The sequence below is a fragment of the Nomia melanderi genome, chromosome 10 (assembly GCF_051020985.1).
Source record: "Nomia melanderi isolate GNS246 chromosome 10, iyNomMela1, whole genome shotgun sequence".
Classification (NCBI taxonomy): domain Eukaryota; kingdom Metazoa; phylum Arthropoda; class Insecta; order Hymenoptera; family Halictidae; genus Nomia; species Nomia melanderi.
The window spans coordinates 16,231,447-16,255,823 of NC_135008.1; the positions used below are offsets into that span (position 1 = coordinate 16,231,447).

The 24,377-nt window shown below is 33.2% G+C and overlaps 1 protein-coding gene across 14 annotated transcripts; it reads left to right on the forward strand.

Annotated features, from left to right (window-relative positions):
* Positions 1–376: 376 nt before the first annotated feature.
* On the forward strand, positions 377–21,566 carry LOC116428830 (myrosinase 1). Of its 14 annotated transcripts, XR_012999502.1 has the most exons (14): positions 3,327–4,007; positions 4,662–4,714; positions 6,524–6,878; positions 10,489–10,587; positions 10,858–10,927; positions 11,850–11,965; positions 12,045–12,178; positions 15,401–16,077; positions 17,247–17,397; positions 18,078–18,319; positions 18,480–19,141; positions 19,281–19,326; positions 19,410–19,546; positions 19,639–21,565. XR_012999502.1 is itself a non-coding variant. In XM_076371222.1 (9 exons), the coding sequence occupies exons 3-9, from the start codon at positions 10,878–10,880 to the stop codon at positions 18,607–18,609; spliced, it is 1,500 nt and encodes a 499-aa protein (XP_076227337.1). In that variant the 5' UTR covers positions 9,987–10,151; positions 10,489–10,587; positions 10,858–10,877; the 3' UTR covers positions 18,610–19,632. The 14 variants fall into 14 exon arrangements, 1 of the variants encoding a protein (XP_076227337.1); XR_012999509.1 differs by lacking the exons at positions 3,327–4,007; positions 4,662–4,714; positions 6,524–6,878 and adding an exon at positions 377–601; XR_012999503.1 differs by lacking the exons at positions 6,524–6,878; positions 10,489–10,587.
* The last annotated feature ends 2,811 nt before the right edge of the window (positions 21,567–24,377 follow it).

Sequence of the window (24,377 nt, forward strand, 5' to 3'; positions counted from 1 at the left end):
GTGGAACGTTGCTCACGCGCCGGGATCCTCGAGTGGTCCCTACCCCATTATGCGGGCTTTCAATCATTGCCACTACGTAGCAACGTACCAACGTCAATATCCGGCACGGTCATTATGTATCAGGACCCTGTAGTACCAATTATTACAGGTCTATCGATGGAACCTGTTTAATTTCTTATACAAAAATAACTAGTATTTCCCATATCTATTTATTTCGTCCGTACCAGGGCTCGATTGGTTCAGCTCGAGTATCTTGGGATTGCCAATTCCCAGACCGTAATTGCCATGCGCCATTGAGGGTATTGGCAAGGGGAATCGGTAGCACGCTCTACCTCGATTCTTCCAGGAAACATAGTAGCTGAGCCTCCGTGTCCCTGGGATTTGGTAAAAACAAAAGCCGCCGCCACACTGGACGCTGAAACATTGTTGCGTGACTCGGTCAATAATAAGGACGTGTCGAAACCGAGGCGTTACTGTTGTCAGAACCACTGCGCCGAGCGTCGCAAGTGCACGATTCCGCTTACCGCTATACACTTTTGCCTGGGCATAGCTCGGTTAAGACGTGCGAGTTTCACTGTACTTTTGTTTCATCTCTCTATAGGTAAGTACGTGTGACTTTAAAATCTCGTACGAATATATTGGCATCTTGCTATTTTTTCAAGTATTTATTGCAAGGTGGGGAGTGGAGTGAAATAATTAATTATCTTAAACTTCTATACACTTAGGCGTAAACTTTCGACGTCATTGTAACTTCAGAGTTACAGTATTCATTCATTTTAATAAAATTATTAAAATTATTGAATACATTATTAATATGTGCTTACAGGTTGGTATTTATTAATTTCATACTACATGAACCTTTTCATAGTCACGAAACAAAATCGGTCTATACGGGATTAAAAGCATTAAGCACAGTGTTCAGTTGATTGATCAACAATATGAGCATTGTGAATTGACATTCTTTTAGTTTCTATCGCAGCCTCGTAGTACCTTAATAACGCACACAAAGGAATACTGCGAATAATAACCGGAGCTTCTAAATTGCTTGAAAACAATTACAACAAGAAAACTGGTATCGAATCAAAATATTTAGTAACGTAATTAGACAATAGTGTATCGTATGAACTGCGATATCAAATTATTAATAATTGTTTCTAACGTCATTTATTTTTTGTATGAAAGAATAACTAAGACTATGCAAAACATTCAAAACTTTCGTGGTAGATTACGTATTAAATATTTATATTCATCTTTGTGGTAATAGAGGATCCACCATTTAATTGCATGAGATTATTGGAGAGCACTTATACTTTCTGAGATTATTACACTTTGGGGATTAATCCTTAATAATTGGAAGGCTTCACTATGTGGAAATGTAAAATACTTTGTTTTTATTTGTACGTATTCCACTTAATGCATTTTGAAACACACTTTCTGTTTTGCAGAGTATCTTTTAGTAGATATTCTGTAGTTTTGACTGTAGTTTTCTACTTTGAAGAATTAAGAAAATATTTTATTATTCTATTTTCTTTAGGATTTTAGATGATTTTAATGCAAATATGTAATTTTGTTTGTTATTTGGTTTAGTCTTTAAGTGTTCTAGTTAGTAATATGGCTAATATAATATTATAATCTGTTACTCAGATGATTTGTTTACCTCGAATTTCCATGCGGAATAAAGATAAATGATAATTATAATTTAATTTACGTTTCTGTGACTATTGTAGTGTAATTAACTACAAGAATCTTCTTGCTAAGTAATATTAATTACCTAGATAAATAAATAAAAATGAAAATAAATGGTCTGAGAAATAGGTACAATCATTATTCCCCTTACCAGCTTAAGCTTTAATAATGTACGTTAAATCTTGAGGAGTTTAATTTACAAACTAAGTTTAAGTATCAGTAAGTGATACATATATACTAGAAATGCATAAAATTCGCCATCTACTGATTAGGTTTTAGTGGAGGATAGGGTAGAAAATTGGGACGGATGTTTATGGTACGAACGTGACTTTTTCCTTGCTCCTAAGATGAAGAATTTATGTACAAATTTCATGTCTCAGTCTTAAGATACGATAGAATTTTTATAGCGAGTGTAGACCGTTAAATTAAATTCAGTACTTGAAGATCGTTAAGAAAAATAATGTACTAGACGTTTAGATGTATGTTCACTGGCGTTCGTTTTCAATATTTTAGTGAGACAAATTAGAAAAAGAATTATAGTTTAATACAAGTAGTAGTGTGATATATTATAGTGTCGACCGAGCAGTCAAAATTCATCAGCAAAACGAATTAATCTATATGTAATAATAATTTATATTTACTTGTTTATAACTAAGATAAACCCTTTGCGGACGAAGATTCTGTGAAACATAGAAAACTTCCAACAGGTAAAGCTAAATGATATATCAATTGCTTAATTAATAGAACAAAGGGAACTACGTGCTGATCTGCTGCTGTTTGAGTAATTAAATCAATTGTCTGCGACTTAGTCTTCCAAATATGAACATTTCATCGCGCCGAAACGTCGATGTTCGTCCTCAAAGGGTTAATACTTATAATTTACCATTACATACACCATAATTCATGATTACTAATTATTTCTAATTAATAAATAAATCCCTAATTATAATGTATAATTAAAATTATACTGTGGTTTTAAACGTTATTACTACAGATAAGCTTTCTATATTTATAAATTCCACTTTTGTTTCATTAATTAATTTGGCTGCTTGATTAATACAAAACAGTGAATAAACGTAAACATACTAACTGAAAACACTGGTGTATGGAATACAGATATTGAGTGTTTGCATTAATTTCAATAATATGTTACAATATTGAAAATAACGGACGTCACTGAAATATTATAGGAGTAAGATTTATCCGGAGTAGGTTATGTAACTTGTTTATTGTAAATTTATTACTATAACATATTAGTTTTTATACACTCGCTATACTAATATTAAAATATATTTGATTGTAATAAACCAACCACAATAAACTCATATTTCACGAGCATTTTGTTTTTAAAATCGTGTGCACCTAACAATAAATCTGATTGTTTCAAATTTATTGTTAAACGAAAATATTCCACGAAAGTATGGTACATATTTATATTCATCACTAGAAGGTTCAAATAAATCTTCATCTACTATATTATCGTTTATTTCTAGTAAGTTCTAAATAATTTCATAGTGTCTGTTAGTAAGATAATATTCTTCTGACTCAATTTTAATTGTAAAGATAAGATTAAAAAATATCAATTAAAGTTAATAATTTTTTACATATGGTAGTTCCGATAAAATATAAGAAATGCAATGTGTCTGTTAGATATAGTATCATCATGGAAAAATACGTAGGTATCGCTCAGAAACAGCGTGCTATTAACATGCGCCAATAAAGATGTTAAGGAAGTATTAGTAGTGAGGAGATCAAGCTCCTTGCCCCGAGCAGATGGAAAAAAATAGTAGTGACAGTGTCTGATAGATGTAATGTGTTCGACGGTTAATACTTCGTGATTTCGATATTTTGTGTTAGAGGTTATGATGTGTTTTATTTAATATATAAAAGTGAAGAGAATAGTGAAAAAAGAAAACAATGTACAATTATACTTGTTCGCCGTAAGATAGTGCATTTGTGCTGTATATTTTATGACATGTAGTTTAAATTGAAGAATTAATCCTCTGATTTTTTTGTAACTATCTCATGAGAGCTAAATTATCGTTAACCTTACTACATTTCTGAAGCTTTTCTCGCTCGAATCAAGTGTTCATTTTTTTAACGCCATTGTTTATTTAATATGTTTAAAATTTTTTACTTACGATTAGCCACCTTCTCATTTATCGACGATACATTTTTATTTGAGAAATTTACATGTTCCTAATTTTTCCTGTTTTGTTTCTTCGTATAATTATAACCTCTGATCAAAGAATTAGGAACATCATAGTTTTTATACCACATTTCCTACGGTAATCGTAGTGTTGGAAGTCCACACACAAAAGGTAATTTAATAATAATTTCTTCGTCGTAGTGTCAAGACTAAGAGTTAAGCACTGAAATTAAACTTGTGTTATACAAAATTAATATGAGGAAACGACCAGACAAGGATCAAATTTCAGATTCATTGCTGATTTTCTCAGAAATCACATCAATGTTGGCTCTAATCTTTTTGTCAGGGTCTGCAGATATCATTTACAAGAAACATGCTAATTGAGTAAAGAATCTTTGAAAAGAATATAAAACTAAAATATCATACAAAAAAGAATTCATAAATATTTTTTTATAAAGTTGCAACGAAAATGTAAGACAGGAAGCAAACGCTATACCCATAACGCATTTATATCTAGATACACAATACTTTTTAATCAAAAATAATTATTTCTTACTTAAATTAAAACGAAGCTCATACGAAGATCAGTGAGACACAGAAAATTTCAGTGAGAAGTTAATAATATAAATTCTAGTAAATTTGAAACGAAAGAGGGAATAATGGGGAATAGGAAGAAGACGGGAAAATAGAGTGAAGATATTGAACGTAAAAATCTTAGCTCGGGAAATGAAAATAAGCGGAACGACAAGAATCTATGAAGGAAATGTATGAGATAGAAGAAAGGGGAGCTAATGAATTTTTCATTATCGTGAATTTCTCCCGCTAGGGCACGGAAGTTCCGCAATTAACCGTCGAGTTGTGAGTTCAGCAAAATGGCAAGTAAGTATATTTATAGTGAAAACTATTGGCTACACGTGATTTACAAACCATCACTGGTTACGATTCGTTACCAGTTTCTATATAATTTTTCGAAACCTTCCGAGTCCAGAACAGACAAAAAGATCCCGAGATATATATTTTAACAAAGAATTGAATTTTAAAATGTAAGCTACGCTGGAAAGTTGGCGTTTTCCAACTTCGAAATAAGGTAGCAGTGCATTAATAATTTTCTTCTCTTGAAAATGTGACGGCTTAGGAATTCTGCGAGAAGCAGTAATTCTGTGAGAACCGCCTGCTAAGAAGCTTTATATATTCCAAAGTTTGCGGTATTTACATACTTTTGTCGTGGTAGTAATGTTACAGCGACACTTCTAAAATTTCGCTCCTATTTCACACGATTCTTTTCCATAAATATTCATTCAATAATCATATTTCACGTCGATTATTTCAGCGGGTGAGCGAGCAAATTTTAACAAGGTTAAACAACATAACCGAAGTTACATTCTCATGGAATTTACGGTTATATAAGACTCATTATCTCATGCGTATTCTCCGGATAAATTTAACGACGAAACATTGTATACATGTATTTAGTGGACAATACGAACACGGTCGCCACGATAAGGGTAATTTTGCACGATAATTGGGAAATAAAGCCCAGCTTAAACCTATCTTCGAGTCCGATCGTTTGTCCAAGTAGCGCTTTATTACGTTCAATTCTCGTAACTTCGACCCTCGTTATCGTTTCGTGGCACGCGTAAAACTTTCACGGAAAAATTCTACGGAGCTTAGCCGGAATAAAAACTGAAGTAATCTGGTTTAAGAAGAACAATGTACTAAAGGAGCTGAAGACACTGAGACGGTAGATTTATTTATGCAGGACAGTCTTAAATGGCATTTGCATTTTAACGAATAAAATAGAAAGGAATTTAAACAGAAATTTGTAATTTAATAAAATTAAAATCAAATTATACATTTTTATACAAATTAAAATTATTCGCATCTTTTTTTAAAGAATTAGTGATTATAATTTTTATAAATTATTTTTCATGAAATAATTTACCTGATCATAAATAAAATGAAAAATGTGTGAAAGTTTCATTAAAATTCGTACCTTGCAACATTTTATGGAATCGTGCATACCATACATTCATAAAAGTCTGTAATTCAATTATAATTTACTATATCATAAAAAATGAGAATTAACAATATATCCATATATTTTGAAAATATAAGTATATTTAAATTCTTCAAATAAATAGCCATTTTTTTATGAGTATCCATATTTGAAGCTCGCGCATTTAACGCTATCACCTTTTTTTATTTGATATTTTTATTACTATTTTACATGATACAGAAGTTTACACATTGAACATTAAAAAAGATATTTTAATTCGTCATATGAAAATCTATAGAGTTATATACAAATTTTTGAAAAATGCTATTGGTAGTTTATATGTTAAAGTCTACTTTACTAAGATAAAGTAGTGCGCAATGCAAATATAATTAATTGAAAATAATCTTAAATAATGACAATATTAAATACACGTTAATTTCAGTAATAACATTTTGTATACATATATTATTAATTGGATAAAAAGACTACAACTCAAATCATGCACATAAAATAACATAAATATTTTCGATATTTAGCTTTTCTATAAAGAAAAGTTCATTACATTTTCAACAAGAACTGTTTACTGTGTTTCAAATAATTTCATTTCTTTACTTGTTCCCAAAAGATCGAAAAGCGAATTTGGTAGTCGTTAATCCTGTTTAACGTTCCTTAAGGATATCGTTTCTAAAAAGATTTTAAGAAAGACGGCTGAAGTAAATCGGGAGATATCGTAAAAGAGAGAAGTCGCCTGTGCCCGCCAACTTGGACTGCGTCACGAGTTTCCAGAGTTCACCGGCATGTTGGTAGTACCCAATCAGCCAGACTCTATTTACCGAACTTCTCTTCTCTGTTGACCCGAAACGCACCGGGAAGAGGAGGAAACTTTTTTATCTTATTGCCCGCAAGAAAGAGCTAAATTACCTTTGACAATGAGCACGCCGACATGGTCGGCGGCTGTGGCAATATTTTTTAATTATATTTCAATTAAGCCGCCTGGAACTATCCGCTAGAACACTGCATTCGACCACCGACGTGGGAACTAATAATGTAAGTTTCGTAATAAACTTTCGAGAATTTCTTAGTACAATTTCTGCAGAAATTCAAGATGATTATCGCTTGAGTTTTGAAACAGGATGTTTTCAGCATCTAATAATATCGTCATAGTTAGATAAAGAAAGAATATTATCTATGTTTTGTTAGGAGAAGAACATTTTCTATTACAAAACTGTAAGAATATTTACAGTGGCACGCATTAATTTCGGACATCGTGGTACATAAGAAATTTTTGATGCACGTGAATTTAATAAATTCGTTGTTTTTGAATAAGTCAGAACACTTATTTTAGATACTACGAACATACTATTTATTTATATAATTTATACACTTTTTTTGTTAATACGTTTTGCATCATTTGACCGTCCTGTTAAGCCGGATACGTTGCTCGATGGTAATGTTTGTCAACATAAGATATAAGCAGTATCTCGTATAATTAGTTTTATTTCAAATCTTGTTGATATCATACGTGATAGTTGTGAAAATGTCACGTAAAGGTTAAAATATGGCGTTTGATATACGTCAATTTGTTATTTATAATCACGAGTGCAGTAAATCATATAGAGAAATCGGTAAATTACTAAATTTGAGTAAGAATACTGTAGCGGACATTGGACGAAAATATAATAGTGAGGATAGAATTGAATCTTTTTCTCAGAAGGGTCGGCCAAAGTTGCTTGCCGGTAATAAACTTAATATTATTAGAAAAGCGAAACAAGACTAGTTGAAGTTCTCCGAGATTGACGGCAGATTTATTCGAGAAGACTGAAAAGAAAGTTCATTTCGATACAGTTTGTCAAATGCTTAATGACAGTGAAAACCATGGCAGAATTCCTCGAAAAAAGCCATAAATAAACGATGTTAACCAAAAGAAAAAATTATTCTTCGCCAAAGAATACATTACTAGAGAAGAAACATAGTGGAACGATGTAATTTTTGCAGATGAAGACAAGTACAATATTTTTGGGTTCGATGAACTCAAACTTATGTGGCGTAAAGAATGAAGGCTTCATACTAAAAATCTTAGATCAGCCCTGAAACACGGTAGAGGAAGTGGTTAGGTCTTGGTTAGGTCGAATTGGAAATCAACGAAATGAAATCTGAATGCCAACTTCAAAAATATGGAATACAAAGTATAAGGTTCTGTTTAAAAATTGTAACATGATCTTACTAGGATGTTTCAAGGTCATGTCATGGTCAAATACCGTTCGCCGTGGTATGTAACATTTCATACTCTGTAACCTTTATGTAACATATTCATTCATATTACTGATATCTTTCGAGATAATTTAGAGATAATTTTTTGATTTTGATGATATGATAAGATAACTTTTTTCCAAGCAAAACCTATTTTTATCTCGGACGCCATTGAGATTTCCACTCGTGTTTACTGAGGATTTGTTACTCACAAGGAAAGGTATCGAACCAAGAAATTTAAAAACTTAAAAAACTTTGTCTGTACATAAGTCGAGCCTAAAACATTGTCATTTTGTTTTTGTAACTAATTTCACTTTGAAGGGGTGAAACCACCCTTTAAAAAGACGGAAAACAAATCTTCAAAAAAAATTTGAAAAATTTGAACTTTTTAAAAGGTCACCAGTACTTTATAATCAATACAATCCGCAGAAATTCTTTCTAACGCTACACATGGCAGAAATATTCAGGTGTTTCCATTTAAGTAAGACATCCTGTAAATTTCTTGATATTCTCCCGCTATAAAATTTTCTACCGTGACCAGTATACATACTTTCGTCTTGATAGTTTTTTCGTATTAATATGAGATACTTTGTATATTTAGCTTATTGAACAGTAAACATATTAAAGGTTTCCACTCTATTCTCCACATACGGGCGAAATCCTCGGTTCAGTATTTTAAACCAAGTCTTATCTCTGTAAGGCTCCGAAAGAATTGTAAAACTGATTGATACTCGATGTCGGGGATGTGTAAATACTCGGATGACATGTTATGTCGACACATTCCATTCAAATCACTGTCGCTGCCATGCTGCTGGAATTGTTTCCTTGAAAACCCACGTTACGATCCTGACATGTAATGCTTCCTACCTATCTATCAAGGAAGGATATCCTCTGATCTACTTTCTTCGCAAACTGTCGTAAACCCACGCCTCCCAGCGTAGTATGACAGACAGTAATAGTACTACAACATGTTACGTATCAGGATATAGATATATAGATATAGAGAAACAAAATAGGGCGACCGTGGTTGAGGCACGAGTGTCTTCGCGGTAACAAAGTTTTCGTGCGTCTGTGTAAAGACTTTTTCTATCTAGCTTATATAACCTTGAAGCCAAATGTTGCGCGGAGATTATCCGCCAGGATATATGTTTCTCGGTGTTAAGATTCCTTATGGTTATTCAAAAATGCGAAAATATCTCTATGGCGTCGAGGAACACCCTTTAACCCTTTGCGAACGAGTATTTGGTGAACTATTAAAAACCTTTTTTATAAATAGCTGAATTATATGTCAAATTTTTAAATATTAGGAAAGAAGAAAACAACATAGATTGAATTTTTGAATAAATGTATTGCAAAGCTACGTTTTCGCAATTTGGATGATTTTTGAGTATGTTGTAGAGATTAACATTTTCAACAATTATTTCCTATATATATAAATGGCAGTCTCGTTTGGTTTTCTAGTTTGCGAAAAATCGTCGATGTTTGTGCAATAGTTTTGTTCATAATTATATATCCATGACAATATACAATCAATGTAACAAATATTCGTACAGTGAATGTTTTTCTGTAAATACAAACGGCTTAGCTGTGTAGCAGCTAACAATGTAACGACTAAAAATGCGTCGTGCGCCATCTCAAGACGAATAAATCAAAAAAGGGCATTTGACGCACTTATAACCAAAGTTAAAACCGGTAGCATCGGCGCGCAGTGGGGTATTTGAACACACACACACACACGCACGCGCGCGCGCGCACACACACATTCAGATTAATAAATTTATTATATGCCGTATCATTGCATATTATTATATTACATTCCCACACTGTGTTGTAAAAACTTGACTTGTTTTTAATTTTCGCCGCTCAGATCGGGCAAATACTCCACTGTGTGGCGCACCAATAGCAAGCGCAGAAACCGCGCATTGATTGGTGCAACCGGCAGAACTGCAATCGAATATATAAAAAGGCTACTATTTGGTCAAGGAGTCGTATTCTTTTTTACCGTCGCGTAACGGAACCGCAATATGGCACTTTATAAATAAAAATTTACTAACGCAGAAACGTAATGTGGCAAGTACTTTTTAGTATTCTGAACTCAACCATAACACACTAACAAAATCCACGGTTGTATAAACTTCTTGAAAGTGAAAATTGGTTCAAAAGTTATGAAACTTTAAAGTTTCGCATTGTGTTAAAAATATTCGTCCTCATTTTCATTTATTGAGGTTGTGTTCCTTATGACGTGTGAACTGGAAATTCATTTAGATAATAGAGATTTTTTCCTTACTTTATCAGTAAGAAGTTTCTACTGGCACATTAAATATTGTATGATAGAGCAGAAAAGATTAGGAAATTTTATTTCGTAATTACATTATTTATATCGAATCTAATTTCTTATAATTCTTAGCCACGGAGAAATTAGTGTAATGGCATCATTACCCAAGGAATCTATAAAAAAGTTCTATTCTGTCATTTGTCTGGCGGAGAAGGAAGTTGAGCTACAGAAGTAATTATCATTAACTATCTTTATGACTTTTAATAGACATAATCAACCTTTTTTAACAAAACGAGTATGTGTTCGTTTACTGACAACATCTGAATTGTGGAAGCAAATTTGTATAAATGATATCAAAAAAATAAATAATTTTGTGACCTGAAACTACGATTCGAATAAGAAAAAGATAAGACAAATATTTTGTTGGTTGCATTATCAACGGATTTGATAACACGAAGTTATATATATTATATGTGTCAAGTACATGTGTTCGTCGTTTAGTTTATAGTTTATGACCAACCATGCTGGCTGCGACATCGTTGGGACCAAGTCTACTCATTTTTCTTATCGTGTAAGTTTTTTCTGTTTTCAATAAAATAAAATACGTACGCACACTATCTACTGAAGATAAAAATTAATCAAGGAAATTATACGTTCGTTAATTATTCATGCATTGGGCGCAGAGAACATTTACATTTATCAAACGAAATGCAATGTTTACAAATTAATATATTTATTTTTGTACAAAGAACAGATTTAAAAAATTGTACTTCAATTTGTATGTCACTGGACTTTAAGGAAATTTTTTAATAACGTCTGTTTAAAGTATAAAGATTTTTAGTATTTTGTTAACGTATTCTCAAAATATTGTTTATTCTCCTTTCCTGTTCTGTTCTTCATATGAATGCGAATAACCCTTTCATTGATTAGGTTAACAGTTCCGATCGAACATTTTTTGCCAGAAATGCTAATATTCCTTTTTTTAAATTTACCGTTTTGATACAACGCAACCTTCTATAAAAGTATTACACCGTTCACTTTCTTTTATATTGATAGCTTCGAAAGCTTAAAACGAAGCACAGAATATTTTACGAAATATTTGGAAAGATGTTTCTAGTGTACCACTAAACTAATTAACAGAATGATTCAAATAAAGGAAAATATAGAAAGATATCTTTCAGTTCATTTTAAGCGAAAGGGTGGCAGGAAACTTTTTCTGTATTATTATCGAATAATTGTTTGACCAATCGATCGTTATTGAACAATTCTTATAGACTTTCGTAAATTTTAAAACTTCTCATGTGCGGTGTAGAAGATAGAGGATTCTAAAATTCGAATATTGGCGTAATAATCTTATGAAACAAGTAACTGAATTTGAAATGACGAAAGAGCACGAAAGAATTTCTTGGTTATACCAAACTTTCCTGACATCGATATTCAGCGGAACGGGTGCTCATTCAATCCCTAAGTTTCTCTAAACTTGTCCTTTCTAGTTCTGCAAATGGCAAATTTGTGGAGGAGAATGAGGAATATCTAAGGTTCCCAAAGAACTTTCTCCTGGGAGCTGCGACGGCAGCATACCAAATAGAGGGAGCTTGGAACGTGAGCGGTGGGCCCCTCAAATTCAAATCTCGTGGCTCTTGTGTTACTAACTTTTCTGACGTTTCCATACCTTGAAAATATTATAGATAAAGGAGAAAGTACCTGGGATCGATTCTGCCATGCTAAAGATGGACGCGTCGTAAACAATGATACGGGCGATGTCGCTGCAAATTCCTATTACAAATACAAAGAAGATGTGGCTTTGTTGAAAAAAATAGGGGTAAATATACTTTTGTATTCATTATTTTATCATTATCAAAGTCCGTAGACAGATATCAAAATTAGATTTAGTTTAATACATTGTATGTCGCGTTATTCACGTACGAATGACACTAATGTAATGAATAGATAAACTCTGACACGAGTAAAAATATGTACAGTCAGCAACAATAGTACTCTTAACACTTAATTTATTTGCATATTGTTAAATATTTTTAAAATTTGATTGCATGTATATACCATGAATGCAACTTGTTCTAATAAATAGCAGTATGCGGTGTATACCATGTTCTTGAAATACTTTCGTCGCTGACTGTACAATTAATAATGCAATCATAATATCTTTTTCTGTCATTCAAATATGCATGACAGCAAAAGGTTTCAGATACTAAGGGGAAAATTAATTTTTAACGAATTTGTCTTTCTATTTTGACTTTTATTTCAAAATTCTACTGAAAGAATATTTTCTCCTGGACTTCGAGAGAGAAGAAACTGTTTAAACGTTTTTTGGTTAGCAATGTGTTAATATTAACACTAGATCAGCACTGAATCTCTCGTATGTACTTATATCAATGGCTTTGTTATTTCATTTTATCTTAGTATTGAATTTTCTTTACTCAATTACTCTTTACGTCTTTTATCATATGTGTTATATAACAAGAAGATACAATAAGAGATTTACTGTACTCCTAGAATTTCTTATTCCAAATATTTCATTTACAATTTATATTATATTCATGATATTCAATCGTTTTATCTTTTATTTTTTTATATTTCTTATTTCTGTGTACCTATTTATTAAATTCATACACATAAATAGAAACTTCTTGTATTGGCACATTTTACGATTTCATGTTAAACCATTAGGAAACTCAATTCGTTCACAGTATTATGGAGTATTATACGAAAATTGTTTCAATGTTTGCTAAATTGGTTACTGAAACTTCTAAAACACATTCCATGCAAACTCAAACAAATTACAAAACCGATACGTATAAGTTCCAATCTGAATATTACAGTATAATTGGGTTTATGTAAGTTTCATAATTTAACATAATACAACACAATGTACATAATATATTATTTCAAAAATTAATTAATAATAACCACTGTTTAGCACACTCAAACATTGGCCTATAGACATTTCGAGTTTACGTATTTATTTTTTTACCCTGCATTCATTCATAAATATATTTATACAGATTAACAATTGGAAATATTCTCCGAAGCATGTAGATCTGATTTCACATAATTTTGTGCAAATAAATTACGTTTCTCTATTCATATAACATTGGAATCGAAACGCAACATATTCATTGTCATTTAGAAAACTTTATAGTATCCCTATAATGTAAAAAAATATAATCACCATATGCTTAGCTCTATACCACACCTTTTGTCTGAAACATTTTTTTTTACCACTTATACTTTTTAAGTTATTGAATTTTGTCCAGAAACCGATGTTTAGTTGTACTGTGCAACAGCCCGATCCATAAACAATGTCGATCCCATTCTCCTGATGGACGGGGTGTATGTATCAAAAGAGGACAATCGATGTCGCGTTTCTTCATTCTCACGCAAAATGCAACAGCGATTTACAAGGAAATTATTCTTTTTTAACCCCTAGTTTCTTTGAGACTATTTGCCTTCGCAATGAGTAGAATATATCAGCACAATACAAAATTTTAACCCATTTTTTCAACATCAAAATTTTGTGGCAGTTTCTTTACCTCAGTTTTCATCAAACCGAAGGTGTAGAATCACGCTACGACAGAGAAATACAATCATTTCTTTCCACCTTGTATATTTGGCATAATAGCAATGTAAGTGACTACACAATAGGTCTACATCCGACTGTTCGAGTCGGAGTGGAAAAATTCGGGGAGCTGGAAGTCCTTCGGGCAGACCGAGACGACTTTAAATGGTATTTGCTGTTTTCGATTATAAATTATATATACCGGTAATTATTCAATAGCGTAGGACGTTCCTCACCAATTTGTGTGATTTTTGGGTATGTTGCCGGCAACGTAATTCTAAGCAACTTTTCCCCGTGACAAAAATGTCGCTGTTTCTTAGTTTCCGAAATAATCGCAGAAAACGTTTTGGTACTACTTCGTTAAACTGTGTTTACACGTGCATATCCGATCTCGCGTTTACGTCGGCCTGATGCGATTATATCAGTGGTCGAGAGAGCCCTAGTCGTAACGAGTGAACTGTTTGAAATAGAAACCATGCCTTACAAAACTTACAAAAAATGTAAATAAAATCAAACACAGCGATCTGAAAAAATAACTCCTAATATGGAACATCTAGGTAATTTATGAACAAAACTCATTTTTATCATGAGAAATTAATATTTATGGATTTAAAGAAGATGAATAAAAGAATTAGAATAAAGAATTAGTTAGAGTAAGAATTTAAGAAGACCACTACATATATTCTTCGCGAACACAATGCATTGGATACATTTTTTTTCATTATTATCATTTTTGTAATTGCCACCATAAAATAAAAATATAACATAATAATATGTAACATTAACAAAGAATGCGCATACAATCTGGAACGTGTTCCATATTAGGAACTCACGTATTTCGATAGAAAAATAACAACTATCTAAGAAGAAAATGAATTTACGGGAAATTACGTTTGAATGGTAAAAAACAAACATGTTCAATGATAAATTATGAAAAAATAAAATTTTTTGATCTATCTATATTAAAAAATTTGACTATTTAACTCATCTTTCAGAGAATTTGACGTACTACCAGATACAATAATGCTTCGCATTCAATGACACATTCTTAATTGATGCTCAACTATTAATATGATTGTTTTCTATTATCAATTAAATGTTTCCCGTGGTAATTGGTATTCCATATTAGGAGTTATTCCATATTATGCCGTTACCCCATAATACATTGCCAACCACCCACTTTTCACCACCAATGTAGTGCACAGTAAGCCTTATCATCTATGTCTTATGAGAGCTTCGATTTGAAAAAGGTTTTAAAAAATAAATACTACTCTAATATTGACGATTTTCTTTTTTATATAACTTGACTATAAGTGATTCCAGTCAAAGACTGACAGAATAATAAGACGAAAAGTAAAAGCCCGATATATACAACTTCTCAACCTAGCCATTAAATGGCAGACGAGCTGTATCTATCATACTTTGGTCATTTCGTATACCTACTGTATCTTTCATTCTCGCCAACAGTTTACCACGTATAGGTTTTCCGTGAGCTGGTTGCGAATACTCCCTACGGGGTTCCCGAACAAGGTCAGCCGTGACGGCGTCAAATATTACAATGATCTGATCGACGAGCTCCTGGCGAACGGGATCGAGCCGCTGATGACGATATATCACTGGGATCACCCGCAAATTATGGAGGACGCAGGTGGCTGGACGAATGCGGAAATGGTCAACTGGTTTGCCGATTACGCGAGGGTCGTGTTCAAAGAGTTTGGGTCGAAGGTGAAGCGATTCATCCCGATAAACGAACCCTGTGTTATCTGCGAGATGGGCTACTCCAAGGGGTTACACGCGCCCGGAAAAAAGCTGCACGGTATTGGGGAGTACCTGTGCGTCCACAACGTTCTGAAAGCTCACGCGAAAGTCTATAGGATCTATCAGAACGAATTTAAAACTACACAGCAGGGTGAGGTGGGATTCATGGTCAATACGAACGGTTATTTACCGAAAAATTCGCCAGACACAAAATCAGTCGACATCGCGTACACATTCAGCGTCGGGTGGATTTTGAATCCAGTCTACACGGAGGCAGGTGACTATCCGGAAATGATGAAGAAAATGGTGGCGAATAAAAGCTTGGAGCAGGGTTACCCGAAATCACGGTTACCGGAGTTCGAACCTGAATGGATTGCGTATATAAAGTACGATTACACAATGTTACGATGTAACGCTTTACGTTCGGAAAAATTTTTAGTGTTTCACTCTGGAATTTGAATCAATGTTCCTTAGATCAAGTATAGTTTAATGTAGTATTTTCATCATTTATTTCCTTTTCGTCTAAAATGGTACATATATGTAGGTATCACGTACGTTTTAAAATGCCCAACAGCTAGAAAACGCCTTTCACAGAAAGAAAAATTGTACCACACGGCGATTTTTGCGTAAGTGCTACTTATCATTATTATTAGAACTTATATTATTTCTTTTACTGAAATGCTTTAATTTCACTTGAAACTGTTTTTAGCCCTCTATTTGGTTTAGAGGTAAAATACATATTCAGGCACGAAAGGTTTAAGGAGTACTGAAATGATATTTATAGATGATATAATTATGCTATTATGAGTAATTGTAACAAAAATTCATCAGCTACTTAACCATTAGAATAAATTGAACGCCGAGTATAGCTCATCATAGGACTGCAAAAGGTTAACACTAGGTATACGAACAATTATTTTACAGTTTCTTCGATTGTTCTCAGAAAAATTGATGTTCGTTCATTAAATCGAGGAAACTAAAGAGGTTTAAGAATAGAGGATTAGGATTTCTTCCGCATATTCGTGTAGCACCAATTAATATCGACGTAAACATTTACCAAATAATGTTTATAAAATTCGATATGTATCAAATTACCATGTTTCGTAAACCTAGTGTTAAAGTATTCAAAATCTGTAGTAAAGAGAGAGCTATATATCGAGCATTAAATTGTAGAAAAAATTGTACCTAATTTGTATTCTAGATATGAAATCTTGATGTGACTAACGTGACGACATTCGTCCTCAGAGGCATAACGCTAAAACCACCGAGCAATCAAATTGATTGATTTTTAATTCCTTACAAAAATTAGAACAGTGTACTCACTAAGATGTCGATTTACTTATATTTTAAAATGTGCATTGATAAATTAATTTAATAATTTCTCATAAAAATGTCTCTGTCTTTTCAATAATTGTAAAAAAGGAACTTCAGAATGGGTGATTTTTACCCACCTGGTGGTTATAATGTTAACGATGAAAGATTATGAGAACATGTTTGTTCATGGTTCTTATTAGACTATGATTTAACATGCATTATAAGAATTGTTTTATTATAGGCAAACATCGGACTTCCTGGCGCTGAATCATTATACTTCGAAATTGGTATCACCTGGATGTAGTGGCGAAATACCTTCTCAACTGAATGACCAAGGTCTTTCTTTTGATATAGATCCGTCATGGAAACCGTCAGCATCTTCATGGTTGAAAGTAAGTATCGCTAATACACATTTTATCTATATGCAATGTTTTCATACACGTTTGCGATTAATATATACATGATATGATCGATATACCTATGTATTTACACTAGCGTTAAATAATTTGACATCACTTTGACCATGCAGAATTTATGACAGAAAATAAAATAGCCCATATAGTGTTTCACTATTTATATTTTGTAGTATATTTATAAGAGGTTTCGTTATTTGATTCTCTTGTTTTATATTTCAACAGGTAATAACAATTTAATATTTTCTTTTCTAATTTATTCAACTTGAGCAATTTATGAACTATACGCTATTCATGTATGATATTACTTCATTCTGTTCCAAAAGCCATAATATGGGAATTTAATTTTTTCGATCAAAAATATTGTCGTGAACAATATGACATACATATATAGAAAATTACTTCATATTGTTATTGATGAATATCATTGAATTGGTTCCATTATGGTTAATTTGATTATTTAAAAAGTGAAATATTTAAGTTTAATTCCATGGCTTGAAAGAGGATGATTGTCTGTGTGACTTTATGAGGATGACAAACTTCTTTTTTACTTCTAATATTATTGTATAATATAGTATAGTATAATATATAGCATAGTATTATATAATATACTATATTATAGCACAATAAGTTAACCATTAAGCTTAACCTTTCTTTAGGTTGTACCTGAAGGACTTCGAAACGTTCTTCGTGAATTGTCATTGAAATATGGTAACCCACCTATATACATTACTGAAAATGGTTTTTCCGATTCTGGATGCCTTAATGACACAGATCGAATCGATTATCATCGTAGCTACTTGAAAGAAATGCTTCTCGCTATGCATATTGATGGCGTTAACGTGCGAGGATACTATGCATGGTCGCTTCTGGATAATTTCGAATGGGAAAGAGGATACAGGTTCGTTTTCAACTAGCACAGATGCCATTAACATATATTTGCATACAATTCTATTATTGTATATATATATATAATATTATTATACAGGAATATTCCGTATTATATGTAACAAGGTTTTTGATAATTGAAACAATTATAGTATTAACATTTAATTTTTCAGTGAACGATTCGGTATCATATTCGTCGATTTCAACAATCCAGAGAGACCACGAACATTGAAACAATCTGCCAGCTGGTGGCAGAAGATTATAAGGGACAGAAAACTCGACCACAAGTGGTCGATTCAATAGCATAATATTCTTAAAGGTTGTGTTTCATGTTACCCGAACCACAATTTGCTAGTATATGTCAACTGTCGTTCATACCTTTATATAATATTTTAATTAATAATTTCTTAAATCTTCAAGTCATACTTATTTCTCAACATTCCGATACTTTCTTTCACACTCTTTATTCATATTCTTCGACTGAAATACTAATACAAGACATAATACAACATTGAACAAATTCAAACACAAGTATTATCGGTAAGAAAGTCGATAGAAAACTCGAACGCTAGTCGTCTGCGCCGTAAAAGTGCGACGAGTAAGAAGTCCCTAGTTGAGAATCATTATTTGTTTAGCAATCGATCGTTGCACCACACGGTTCAGTCACCAACAGGTATTTGTAAGAGCCGACACTTGACAGTAGCACGGCGTATTCTTCCGTCGGAAGTTGACGGAATGCGCAACGTTCAAAAATTGGAACGCACGAGCAGAAGTGGATGAGTGGTAAAAAGATCGACAGTCGAAAATATTTTAAGATATACAGTTGGGGGCAAAAGTAAGTGGACAGGTAGTAAAAATGACTATTAATGATGTTTAATGAAGATAATTGTATTGTTATACAACTAAATTTTATTAACTACGTATTTTCATTGCATAATCATTATTCAAGCAATAATTGAAAGTATTATTTACAGTTCCAATAAATAAATAATGTTTAATGAATAATGCGTGGGGACAAAGGTAAGTCAACACGTAAAATGTTACAATGTTATTTGAATTCACGAAATGTGAACTAACGTCGCGTGCTTGTGACTGATACACAGATTGTAAACAAACATCTAGCAGTTTGAAATATGTTTTCGTGGCAGTAGGATTGTCTGCTAATATTATCAGGATGACACAAATCAGAGAACTTTCGTTACAAATTCGAAATCTGATTATTTCGAACTGCCACAAAGGAGTGAGTTATCGTACGATAGAAGAGAACTTTTTATGTATCGAAAAGTGCAATTCACAAAATAAATAAGAAATTTTTAATACATGGTATTGTAGGTAATTTAAAACGTTGTGGACGGAAAACATGTACGACTGTACACGATGATCGACGAATTGTCCGCGAACGTCGGCGACATTCAACGACTTCATCCCGAAAGTTAGTGGAATCATTCAAATTGAATGTATCGACGAAAACTGTAAAACGAGGACTACGTGAAGTTGAATTACAGAATCGCAGGGCTAAATGTAACCCTAGTATTAGTGAAAGAAATAGAAAGAAACGTTTTGCTTTTGCAAAAAAATACATTAATATGCCAATGTCTTTTTGGGAAAAAGTAATGTGAACCGATGAAAGCAAATTTGAGTAACGGCAATTAAAAGGGCAGAAGCGTGTGTGGAGGAAACCTAATGAAGCATATAAGAAACAATTTATTAATCCGACAGTAACATTTGGAGGTAGATCTTTGATGGTGGGGATATTTTGTATATCATAGGAGTGGAACATTAGTGTGCATTGATGGTATAATGGATGCAGACAAATATATTAATATAATAAACGAAAATTTAGAATTATCAGTGCTGAAAATAGGCTTAGATGAAAATTTTATATTTCAACAAGATAACGACTTTGCATACCGCAAAGAAAGCTCAACAATTTTTGCAAGATTCAGGCATTAAGTTACTCGAATTACCAGCACAGAGCCCCGGATTTAAATTGTGTTGAAAATTTGTGGAGTGTACTAGATTCTAAAGTACCATTAGATAGTCGTAATGATAAAAAAGCGGTTTTTAACTCTTCGACTACACTGTTTGCACAAATTAACAAAAATTATATAGAAAATTTAGTAAATGGTATGCCGCGCTTACGTTTAAAGGCAGTTGTAAAAACAAAGGGCAGTAATACTAAATATTAATCATTAATTATTTATGATAACAATAATAGTTTATAATTACTGTGTTATGTGTTCATTTACTTTTGTCTCCACGCATCTGGTTGCCTTATTCATTAAACATTATTTATTTATACAGAACTGTAAATATTACTTTCCATTGTTGCTTGAATAATGTATATACAATGAAAATATGTAGTCAATAAAATTTAGTTATATAACAATACGATTATCTTCGTTAAACATCATTAATAATCATTATTACTACCTGTCCACTTATTTTTGTCTTCGACGTAAATATATTTTAACAAGGCACACGGGTATTCCTATATATTTTAGATAATGAAGACATGGCGAACACAAATTTTACTGAGTAACGAGTTTGTCAGAGTTTCGGTACTGAGGTTTGAATTCGAATTCCAAGGATCTCTTGAATTCGGGTACTTATATACTGAAATATAGAAGCGGAAGGGCGAGGATGACGAAGCGTTAGTGATGAAACCTGCTCGTCGTGATTCAGGGTTCGGAGGTGGCTTTGCAGAAGACGCCCGAAAATACTGAGTCATTAGAGTAACGTAGACTGAATCACTAGGGCAACGCAGCACGTTGCAGATAACGCGGATTGGTCACCCAACAGTACTCTTTTGTCGGGAGCCGACGCGATACGCAGCGTTCGGATTCTCAGAATTACACTGTGGAACACGATTTTTGTTTTGTAATAGCTGTTCGTGCACGCTGTCCAGGCAATATTAGTGGACGTGGCGTAACACTTTCTCACGCCGAATTAACCTTGTGTGAAATATGTAGTTGTGTTGATGAAAAAAGGCTTCTCCTTTTCTCGTTCGAAAGTGGACTGTATTTGTTGAATATTGAGTGAAAGGAATGCGTATGTGTATACAAAGTTGCAGTGTGTGTGTTGTCCAGTGAGTACAGCGTGATTAGTAATGAACTTGTGTTGTCTATATGTCTGTTTCAATGTCTCTCTATATATATATAAAAATACTGATATAGGGCGGTGTCCTTAGTGACAAATCAGAAGGCTAAACGATCGGGGTGTTACTAATTACAGTGTTTTAGCTTACGCCCATATTACTTGTAGTGAAGGTAGGGGGTACGTCGTCCCTTCTGACCATTTATGACATCAAATGTAGAAATGCAGCTAGCAATAAAACGCTTCCAAAATTTACTTATACTGTGTTTAGACATGAGCGATCATAATTGGTCATACTATAAATCTTTACGCACCGATGGCTGTGTCTCAACCAAATAAACCGTGTCGGAACAATAGCCACTTTGTGGTCCTTATCGAGTACATCAAATTATTTAAAACAGTACGATCGGGAAAAGCTTTCTCATAACTATTATGAAAATTTATAAAACAATTAAACATTATATATACATATAAGAAGTGACCGGGGTTCAGGTCTATACAACGCGTAGTCACGGTCCTAAATAGCTGTGGCCGGCGAGCGATGGCCGTGTGGCGCCAAAGTTTCGTGCACGCGCTCTTTACGGACATTTTCTTAACTTGTCGGAAAGAGGAACCGTTCACACGCTTCCCACGGATGGGTTCCTCTTCAGAAATGTCTGCAGAATACAATAGTACATAGCAAATTCGTGCTAGCCAACCCACTTTTCCTAGATATGTAACACAAGTGCGTACAAAGTACGCGCATCTTTCCTTTTTAAAACTTTTATCATCATTTATAAGCATTTATTGATACGCAATATTCACAGTTTTTATAGCTACATATTTGGATAACTTTCCTCTATTTTTTACGACAAATTTTAACTGCCTATCGTTTTTAGTTTTCACGTAACACTCGGTTCTCTGACAAATTCGACCGTTTCTACCAAAACCCAGTTTTCTCGAAAACTGAACATGACCCAACAATTTGTTTTTCGGATTCGTATTTAGGGTAAGGAACTCTATAAGAATCGCCTAGTGATTATTGCAAGACAAAAAAATGTTCAAATTTGTTCCACAGTGTTATTAACGGGCACTTTTGAAAGTTGAACGCAGGGTATGAGCGCATTCTAAATCGATCATCAGTCGCGCTCGGTCCAAGACCAATACGGTCATTGTCCTTAATAAACTAAATTACTATCACGTAAGTGTATTTTTGTTCAGGATACCATCCTGACTCTTACGACCTTCTCTTACATATTAGAAAACATTGGAACCGTTTCCATTCGATTTCAAGCATTTTTACGACTTGTGTAGCGAGTGAATGTTTGAATGAGTACGAGATGCGCGCCGAATGAATGAGAACGAATGGGATAGAGCGACAGGCGAAAGATACGAAGGATTGGTGTATGAAGAATGAAAGAATGTGAGTGAGTGTTGTCAAATACGAGAGTCAGTTGTTAGTTGATCAGCGAAAAACAACAGAATAACGCGTCGAGAAGAGATTGCGACACTTGTACAACTATTTCGAGCTTATTTGTGTCCAAGAGTAAAAAAAGTATGTCTCGTGTTTTTTCTTATTTCTCGAAATTATTGCTTAACAGCGAATAATGGAAGTGTATTGAGATTGTATGTTTCTTTAGCAATCTATACATGATTTGATTTATTTCTGGATGATAATTTTTCTCAATGTATATATATTAGAAGCTATGGAGGTAACAGTGAGGCAAAAAGTTCTATATTGAAATTTATTACTGCATCATGAAGATTCATAGTCCCTTCATTTAAAATCTACTTATTAGAGTATTGCACTATGAAATAAAAACTCATCCCGGTATAAAATCATTAAATATAATTAAATACATTGCAGTAGGGGTAATAGAGGACAGAATGACATTTTGCAAAATATAGAGAATAAGTGGAAAAAAATAAATCGTATATGAAAAAGGATTTATTTAATAAATATCTGTTAATTACTGTAGGATTATCGATCAGCTGTGAATATAGGACTACCGATCAGCTGTCGGTCATTCTGACATAAACAACCGAAAGAGTGAGTGACAGAGAGAACGAGTGAAAGAGAGTGCGAATGTAAATAAGAATGAGAGCGAGACATTAGAGGCGATGACCGCGGGGTTCGTGTGTGTGAGTGTGTGAATGAGTGACTGGTGTATTGGGAGGGATGCATGGGGAAAGGTGCCTTTTGTTTCTGGCCTTTTGCTTTTTGTCTCTTGCCATTTTGATTTCGTGTCGTGTGTGAGAATTGCGAGTTGGAGCAAACGAATTAATACAGAGAGTATTGAGAGAGAATTGTGAGCGTTACGAGTATTTAATTATAAACTGATATTAAACTTGAGATTTACTTAAAACCTTGCCCTGATTAATTATAAATCCCACATTACTAAAGAATTCCTCACTTACTTAATTTTATATTACATGAAAGGCCAGTTATAAAGTAGTAGGACTTACACCATTTTGAGTTGATAAACATTTTATACTATAATTTAATAATCAATAATACTATCAATAAAAAAACAGTGTAAAAGTAAAACACGATAGTTACGATTTCCGGTAATAAAAAAAGACATCTCCAGATCGTTATTACCAAATTTTACAATCATTTATACAAAAAACGGGACTTATATCCCCACCCTACCTTAGCTCTTGGGGAAAAGTGTTTCCTAGTCTCTCGAGGTACAATAAACAGCAAGGGATACGCTGAAAAGGGGGGATTCTAAGACTAAACACTGCCTTTCTCCTGGCATTCGTTCTGCAACCTCCAAGACGACACCAAAAATTAAAACATAATACATTAAATATCGTTTACATTCATTTATTAATGCCCACAGTCCTGTAGCTAGTTTATTTGCGAAATAATTAATGAACCTGTTGGGAATAATTCCGAGTAACCTTACATATTTTTTTCGTTAAGATTGCAAAACTCTTAATAACTACTTTTAAAGCTCCAGGTTCAGCGCTGTGCCTCAACAATGTTCCGA

Excerpts from the sequence above, each read along its gene's own strand:
- LOC116428830 (XM_076371222.1), top strand. The coding sequence starts at position 10,878 with ATGCTGGCTGCGACATCGTTGGGACCAAGTCTACTCATTTTTCTTATC. Across the intron at positions 11,966-12,044 it reads GGGAGCTTGGAACGTGAGCG|ATAAAGGAGAAAGTACCTGG; the intron begins GTGGGCCCCTCA and ends AAAATATTATAG. Across the intron at positions 18,320-18,479 it reads GAATGGGAAAGAGGATACAG|TGAACGATTCGGTATCATAT; the intron begins GTTCGTTTTCAA and ends TTAATTTTTCAG.